This window comes from Desmodus rotundus, chromosome 4, assembly GCF_022682495.2.
Source record: "Desmodus rotundus isolate HL8 chromosome 4, HLdesRot8A.1, whole genome shotgun sequence".
NCBI lineage: Eukaryota > Metazoa > Chordata > Mammalia > Chiroptera > Phyllostomidae > Desmodus > Desmodus rotundus.
Window position 1 is genome coordinate 136,437,709 of NC_071390.1, and position 9,294 is coordinate 136,447,002.

General features: G+C 38.5%; 1 protein-coding gene across 2 annotated transcripts in view; it reads right to left on the reverse strand.

The window, feature by feature from the left end:
* The window catches only part of RAB18 (RAB18, member RAS oncogene family), a 28,511-nt gene extending 21,124 nt beyond the window's left edge, over nt 1–7,387 (reverse strand). Inside the window, exons 1-2 of one of the 2 annotated variants that reach the window (XM_024560593.4) lie at nt 7,170–7,387; nt 2,783–2,838 (exon numbers count right to left, since the gene is read on the reverse strand). In XM_024560593.4, coding sequence (XP_024416361.2) covers nt 2,783–2,838; nt 7,170–7,237 — 124 coding nt within the window. In that variant the 5' untranslated portion in view covers nt 7,238–7,387. The remainder of the gene's footprint in view (nt 1–2,782; nt 2,839–7,169) is intronic. The other variant, XM_024560594.4, reaches the window with a different exon arrangement.
* Nucleotides 7,388–9,294: the final 1,907 nt, after the last annotated feature.

Genomic DNA, 9,294 nt, shown 5'->3' on the forward strand with positions numbered 1-9,294 from the left:
ATAAACCAAAAACAATGAGGAGAATTTAAGGAGCCTCCTGGCACAACTTCAAACATACCAACATTCGCATCATGCGGGTACCAGAAGGAGAGAGACAGCAAGGAACGGAAAACCTATGTGGAAAAAAAAAAATGATGGAAAACTTCCCTAACCTGGTAAAGGAAATACACATACAAGCCCAGGAAGCACAGAGTCCCAATCAAGATAAACCCAACAAGTCCCACCCCAAGACACATCATAATTAAAATGCCAAAGGTTAAAGACAAAGGGAGAATCTTAAAATCAGCAAGAGAAAAGAAGCTGGTTACCTGCAAGGGAGTTCCCACAAGAATGTCAGCTGATTTCTCAATAGAAACACCTCAGGCCAGAAGGGACTGGCAAGAAGTATTTAAAGTGATGAAAAATAAGGACTTGCAACCAAGACTACTCTTCCCAGTAAGGCTATCACTTAGAATCAAAGGACAGATAAAGAGCTTCCCAAACAAGAAAAAGCTAAAGGAGTTCATCACCACCAAACCAGTATTACAAGAAATGTTAAAGGATCTTCTTTAAGAAGAAAAAAAGATAAAATTACGAATAATAAAATGGCAATAAATACATACCTATCAATGACTACTATAAATGCAAATGGATTAAATGTTCCAATCAAATGATATACAGTGTCTGAAGAGATAACAAAACAAGACCCAAACATATGCTACCTACAAGAGACTCACCTCAGATAAAAAGACACACACACTGAAAGTAAAGGGATGGAAAGTATATTTCATTACAAATCAAAACAAAGTAACTTGGCTAGCAATACTTATAACAGACAAAATAGACTTTAAAACAAAGGCTGTAACAAAGGACCAAGAACCCAGCAATTCCACATCTGAGTATTTACCCGAAGAAACCCAAAACACTAAATTGTAAAGATATACAGCCATATGTTCATTGCAGCATCATTTACAATAGCTGACATATGGAAGTAACCTAAGTGTCCATCAACAGATGAATAAAGATGAAGTGGTGCATATATATACAATGGAATATGGCTCAGCCATAAATAAAAAAAAAAGAATGAATGAAATCTCCCCATCTGCAACAGCATGGATGGGCCTAAAGGATATTGTTCGGAGTGAAATAAGTGGACAGAGATAGACAAATGTTATATGATTTCACTTAAATGTGAAACCTAAAAAACAAAATAAATGAACAAGCAAATAGAAAAAAGCTCATAGATACAGAGAATATTTTGAAGGTTGCCAGAGGGGAGAAGAGTAGGAGGTATGGGTAGAAAAGCTGAAGGGACTAAGAAAGGCAAATCTGTAGTTAAGGAATAGTAACTGGGATGAAAAGGACAGCATCGGGAATATGGTCAATAATATTGTCTTAACTATGTATGATGTCAGATGAGTACTAGAATTAATGTGGTTATCGCTTCGTGACCTATATAAATGTCTAATCACTGGGCTGTACACCTGAAACTAATATATTATTGTATACCAACTGTAACTGAAAAATAAAAATTATTTTAAAAACCTCAAGGCCATAAAACACAACCGAAGATTGAAGACCGGATTAAAAGAGATTAAAGAGAAATGACAACTAAATTCAGTGTGTGATCTTGCACTGAATCCTGGACCAGAAACAATTCTTTTACTATGTAATAGTAAGAAAATTGATAAAATCTGACTGTATACAGTGGAATTTTATCCATGTTAACTTAGGAAATACACAATAAAGTATTTAGAAGCTAAAGGCATCAGATCTGTAACTTCCTCTCAAACAATTGGGAAAAACACAAGATTACTGTTTGAATGCAGAGAGAAAAGGATAAACCAAATGTGATTAATATTAACATTTGGGGAATTTGAGTAAAATATATAGGCATTCTTTGAAATATTTTCACAACTCTTCTCTAGGTATAAAATTATTTAAAAACAAAATAAACAGACCCACAGTAAGTGAAAACAAATGAAGCCAGTTAAGAGTAAGAGAAACCATCTTCCCCAACAACAGTGCTAGGATCATCTCTACTACAATCCATTCATCAGATCATAAAATGTCAGAGCTGGAAGAAATGTATTCTCTATTAGCAAAAGTTCTCAATTTATGGATGAAGGCAATGAAGTTAAATGCCTTGCCCAAGATCACAACTAGTTCAAGGCACAGCCCAGACTACTATCTTGCTCTGACTCAGTTCTTTGAACTCTGACAAGCTATCTCTTGATATCTTAATACTGTCGTCTACTCCCTAAACATATGATACCAAAATATTTAGCTCTACCTTCTCATATATTCTACGAAGCTGGTGTGGTAAACCATTCTCAGGTGATCTAAATTTGTTTAAAAAGGAATTTAGGTATCACTGCTCCTAACAATGTTTAATAACATACTGGTAAGTATAATGAGTGCAGAATTTATTCCAGATGCTGTAGCAAATGCTAAAAACACAAAATTAACATACGCTACTAAAGCAACACTATTAGCTCCCTGATAGAAACCAAGTCTGTATCATTCATCATTATAACCCCACCTCTTAGGAGAGTGCCTGGTATACAACAAACATTCAGATAATTGGATGCTGCTGAATAAAAGGCAATCCACAGAACACAACAGAAACTGTGTTTGCAGGTAATCATAATATCCACAGTGTTAAAGTACCACGATAAGACAGATTAGGAAGTTTTCTGAAAGTATTCAGAAATTTAATGACACCAAAGTTAAGCTTTGAAAGACAAATGGGGAGGCAAGAAAACATTTAGCATGTCTACTGAATTTTTAAACATAGGCTTACCTATTGTTGCTGCAAGTTCTGGATCAAAAGTATCATCTGTGAACCTCAAGAGCAGGCTAGAAGAGATGTAAAAAAGGCAGATTAGAAATTTGATTTTTCTGCTAATCATTTGACGTGTTCATGGTGTTATATTTTCTCACCAATTAGACGCATCTAAGAATATTACTCCCAAAATATTGCTTCAGTGCAGGTATATAAGGACAAATTAAATTACTGGAAAAGCACTGAAAGAAGAGCAAAGCAGTGTATTCTAGAAAACATATTCCCCATGCTTCCCTACACATATTCCCCCAGTGTGAAAAGGTTGGTTTGTTTATTTGTTTTAACTGCACTGGTGTGTCCTTCTAAGAAAGTGACATAACATTATGCCATGCTTTAACTGACATGGACAAAGGGGGGAAAATAAGTCTCTGGGAATGCGAGTTAATTTTCTTTAAAAATACTAGATGGGTAATTCACTCTGAATTCAACTAAAAACAGAAAGATGTGAATGTCTAGTACTTTGTCATACACAGTATGACCACTCCCTATGTGGGATAAAAAGACATGCTAACAAATAGTGAGGGCAGACGGATCACATGATGTACAGAGTACATGTGCTCTGGCAAATGATACGCAAGGTGTATGAAATCATGCAGGCAATAGGGAGCTACTGACGGGTTTTAACAAAGAAATGGCAAGAACTGCTCTACATTTTGCAAAGTTATGCTAGCAAACATAAAAAAGTAGGCAAATCAACAGAAGACAACTGCCATGGTGGTGGTGTGGTGAGAGATTAACAAAAGATTAAACCTAAAAAACGGTAAAGAAACTAAAAAGGGAGGGGTGACATGAAAGCAAAAAGATACCAGAGTAGAAGAATATTCTAAGATTTTGTATCTCCTAGGATAATTTTATTTAATATGAGGCAGAAGTGTCAGTTATTAGAAGCTCTTCCAAAATAAAACCTAAGCTTTTGTTAAAGCCCCAGATTTATAAAATTAATCAATCTTCCCTCACATTATCTCCTGAAGTAGGACAAGACTGTTCTATTGACCTGTTTGCATTAATAAAATTAAGGCAATAGATATCAGATGTCTGAGCTGTGGATAAATATTTCTATAGGTTGTAATTATTGATGTGAGAGATTTGGGGTGGCGGGTGGGAGGGCCACAGAGCATAATGCAAAATATAGTGGCTTCCTGAGAATGTCCAAACCCAGTAAGTACCACTGATTGTATTTGAAGGATTAACTGTCCCTTTCCTGGTTTTGCCTTCTTGTGTCTACCATAAAACCAGCACCACGAAGTCAAAGTAAAACAGAAGAGTCAAATTGTAGATTTTTCTGCTTAACATAGAACCTGCTTGACTGTAACTATTTTTACTTACTTTCAACATGAGCTAGGTGAGGGCAGTAATGAAGAATCTTAAAAGACTCGCAAAATTTTTTTCTATGCAACAGTAAACTTTAAATTAATAAAGGTGAAAATTTCACTAAAAATTTCAGTCATCCACAATTTAAGAATAGAAAAAGTATGTAACCATGCTTGGTCACTACAGAAAATATTACAAAAACAGAGGTTAACATAATCTTATAGAACAGCAGTGGTAGTAACAATAACAATACTTAAATAATAGAAATAATAACAACAGTGTTGGCTATTATTTGTTGAACATAGACAATGTGCCAGACACTGAGGCAGTGGTTTTTCTCACAGAATTGCTAATGCTTACAACTACTCTTGTCATCAGTGATACTTTGTCAGGAACGGCAGGGACCTGGTGTAAAAGCAACAAATTTTAATAGAGGCTCTGAGTATAAGTCAGCCAATCTTATCCAGGGATACACGGGCAGCTCAAAATGCATCCAAAAATCTATGCATGCATTCATTCTTCTAGGCATAGAGTCTCATCTCTCTATTAGATTTTGAAAGGAACCCACAACCTGAAAATGATTAAAAACCACTGCTTAGTGGACATATGTTTAAGCTTTCATATTTTCAAAGTTAAAGGAGCAAAATACTCTCCATGCAGAACTAAAGATAGAAGAAGTAACTACCACCATCCCACTAAGAGGAGACCAAATTTACAATAAACAGTGTGATTTATAACTGATTTGCACCTCTTAATTTACAAATGAAATTAGCCAGAAAGGATGGAGATACAAGGGACACAGCAGGGACAGCAACTTAGATAAAAGAAGATCCCTAGAATCACTTCCAGTTTCTAAAACACTTTGCCACTTCTTTATTTCACTCTGGCTAGCCATAGAATCAAAGGATCTCAAAAGTTTAACATGAAGTAGGGTTTGAGAGACTTCTATCCCAACCTCATTTTTTAAATAAAGAAATGAAAGTCTAGAGTGTTCAGATGTCAGATACAAGATCACATCAAGTGGGAGCCCTAGTTTCAGAATCCCGATCTCCTGACTGCTAACATACGTGCTCACTGCTGTACGAGTCCGAAATAAACTGGAAAAATAACTCACTAATTTCAGTGAGTTCAGATATCCTTTGTTGTGCAATGATTTCTCAATAAAAGTGATATCTCACTTCCACTAACTCTACATCTGTAAGGAAATAGAAATGAATTATTGGTTAGACCAACCCTTCAAGATTATGTCCATGACATATGTTTTTGAACTAACTCACCTTAAAAGCAGAGGATTCTTTTTTTTTAGTAGAGCCATTTATTCTCATCTTATCCAGAAAGATAAGTATTGTTTTTCATAACATATTACATATACAATAATGTATATTTAGCTAGAAAAATAAGACAGCTTTCTCCCTAAATGCAATTTTTCCATTAAAGAGATAATTACAAGTGTTAAATTTTTGCAGTGAGCAGTTGATAACTGACCACGAAGTACTGAGAAAAATTTGGAGCACATTAGATCCAAGTAAGTTTTTGTATGAAAAAAGAGAACTAAGGAAACCAGTAATTACACTCAACACATTTTACTCTAGAGGAAGAACCACCATTATGTAAACACTGTCAACTTCCAGTAAATTTTAACATAGCTTAACTAGTTATCGACCCAATGCATTTAGAAGAAGTGCCAACCAACCATGTATTGGGTTGAACCACATGAATTCAACCTTTACTGACTTCAAAATCAGCAATTTCAGAGGCCTTAACTTAATGAGAGTCACATCTCAAGAAAAAAAGAAAGGTCACAAGGCTATGGAATTCCTATTAAGACAATGTTCAATATATCTACTAACTTTTTAACCTTCAAACAGACGATGACACACACACAAATCACACAATCTGGCTAGCTCACTGTGTTTCATTAATGTATTCCTTGTTGTGTAGAAATCCCTTACTCCAATGTACACATTAAATGAGAAAAACTACGAAATGTGTTGTCATTGTTTTAAAAATACATAAAACTTCAGAATGTATTACAAAATAAGATTTCCAGTCTTTTTGTATCTAAAAAAGTAAGACTTTAAATGCGACTTGAAAAATACGTTTATCAGGAGGTGCAGATGAAATGTAAAACTACCTACAGCTCCTGGAACTCGAAAACTGTTGACAGTAGAAGACACCCTAGACTACCACGTCCTCATAATCAGCTGGGACGGGCAAGTTCACCCAGAGAACTCGTTCTAAGACCTGGATGAAACCACTACCCTCCTGCAACACCTTCCCAGCTCCACGTCAACAACTGCCCATGTTATTTCCCCAAGAAAATGTCACGAAAAAAAAAAGCACAACACTAATTCGTTCTTTTACCTCTATATGATGTGGCAAAACGAGAACTAACAATTACCCTTTATTTTCAAAGGTGGTCCACAGCTTAAACTCTATCACCTCAGAGCAAAGGCAACAGTCAGAAGACCACTGAGTTCTTTCACAGCTGACTCAGAAAAGAAACCGAAGAGAAGCTGCAATGGGGTGCACCAAAGCAGGCCAGGAATGCGACCTAAGGCGTCACGAAACTTCCTGCGAAGAACATTACGTTTTTAGATAAAGCCCCACAGAAATGCCTAAGTGGTAAAGTTACAGCTCTTAACTCCCGGGGTGACAGGCAGCCGGAACCCCGCGGGGCCTAGACGAGGCCTCAGCTCCGCCAGACTCCGGCCTAAACCAGCCCGCCACGCCCTGTGCTCCTCGGCAGCAAACCGGCCAGACAAGAAACGGTTCCCCGATGTTTTTTTCTCGGTACGACAGGAGGCAAAGCGATTCGGACATCCCGGGCCTGGCAGAAGCCCCAAACCTGGCCGGCGCGGGGCGCAAAGGCCGCAGGGCCTCGGTGACCCGGAGGCTCCGCAGGGCGCGAGCGGAGCCTGCCCCGCCCCGGCTGGCGCCCGGCCGCCGCCGGTTACCGTTCGCGTCCCAGATCAGCGGCCACGGAGGCGGAAAGGGCCCCGCCGCCGCCGTCACGGCCCGCAGACCCCCTCACCTAGACTTGCCCACGCCACTCTCGCCGATGATGAGGATCTTCAGGGTGGTCAGTACGTCCTCGTCCATCCCGACCCTCGTCCGCTCCGAGCGCAGCCACCAAGGTCTAGCTCTCAAACCCTCACGAAGAAGAGCTGTCCGTGCATGCGCACTGCTCCGCCGCCGCCGCCACCTTCTTTTTACAGCGGGTGGATGGCAGAAGCCCTATTTCCGCCTTGAGGTAGTTCTGCGTCTGCGCAAACCTAGAGTCCCCGGCGTCTGTCCTCTCCGGAGCAAGCGCAGATTGGGGGGGCGGGGCCGCCGGGTGTGAGACCTCACCGACAGGTTCTTCCTCCTTCCCTAGCCCTAACCTAACCCTGCTTCCGTGGTGCCCTTGGGAAAGCGCTGCGTTGCGGGAGTACAACGCTCTATTTAAAGTGTCAGCACCCGCTCCTAACAGTTGCAATGCAGTAGGAAAAGCTTTGTGGTTAAAGGCAGATTATTTTAAATTTAGGTCCCAAATCCCCCGTATAACAGCTTTATATTACCTAGTCTTCTGAGCTTGTTTCCTGACTCACAGTCATCGCAATAATACCTTTTATAATAATACCGGCTTCTTAGAATTGTTATGAAGATTAAATAAGTTAATTTGTGAAAGCACTTTGTAAACTCAAGCGCTCCATAAAGGGTATGATTGGGTATTGCTCGCTTCGTGGCTTGTACTCCGTTGGATTGAAGAGTACCGGTCATACTTCAGTTCATCTTGAAAGGGAGGTGTAAACTTCAGGTACATCAGATGCATACAAACCTCTGGTAGTGCAACTTCCAAACAAGGATTACTCCTTGTAAGAACCGCTACACCACGACTGCAGGAATTGTATGTATACACTTTGTCTCCTTCACTAAGTTGTACATCTTCGTCAAGTTACCAAACCTCATACATAACACCTAGCAAAATGTCTGGCAATATGACAGACACTAAATAAAAAACTCGTTCTTGGGTTTTATCTTCTTACACTCGCAGCTACAATAGATATTTGATGAAAGAATACATATTAATAAGAATTAGAATAAATTAAGGAATTAATTTTTTAAATACCTGAAAAAGTTCTTTCAGCAGAAGTCCAAATGGCTCCCTCACCTCCTCCAGGTCTTTGCTCAAACGTTGCCGTCTTACTGAGGATTTCCCTGTCCATACTACTGAAATCTGCAAGTCCTCTTCACGTCGTTTTTCTGCATAGCACTCATCACGCCCCAATATACTAGATATTTTACTACTTTATTGTTCACTGTTTAATGTTCCCCAAAGAGAAGGGAAGCCTCATGAAATCAAGGAATTTTGTCCGTTTGGTTTGTTATAGCCTCTGTGTCTAAAGTAGTTCCTGGCATATAATATGTGCTGAATAAATATTTGGGAGGGAATTAACTGAATAAATGCTCTGGAGTCCGTTCCTCAATTTGGAAGGTCACGTCAACCAGACAACCTCAACCTCTCATAAAGTAGCTCTTGAAATGTCAATGAAGTCTATTGAGGCTACAGTATCAAGAGCGTCCTCGTGAGGTTCGCGGTATTGCTGTCATGCCGTTCCACTCCAGAGCAGTAATTCTAAAAGTGTAGTCACTAGATCCATAGAACTCCCTTTCATGGCGTCTCCATGATCAAACTATTTTCATAATTATTCAAATTGCTATTTACTTTTTTCACTCTTGTTCTCTGACGTTACAGTGGAATTTTCCACAAATCATGACAGCAAAACAGATTGAAGGCAGAACCAGATGTGAGATTTTTATTAACCCTTCATGAGATTTGCAAAAATATAAAATAATGCCACTCTTTTCACTAACTTTTTGTTTTTAAATAATTTTCCTAAACACATAAATTAACTAGTAATATATATATATATTTTAAATAAATCAATACATATATTTAAATTTAATTCAATTTTAATTTCCTAGTAAATATTAAGAGCTATAGCCACATATTCAGCTCTTTTGAGTCCTCAGTAATTTGTAAGGGTGTACAATAACTTGTATAACCAAAAAGGTTGAGAACTGTTGCCTGGTACTATTCACAACAAGATTAAAAATAAAAATGATATTTTAAAAACCAGGCCTGGATTTATCGATGATGCATGGAACATCGTCAG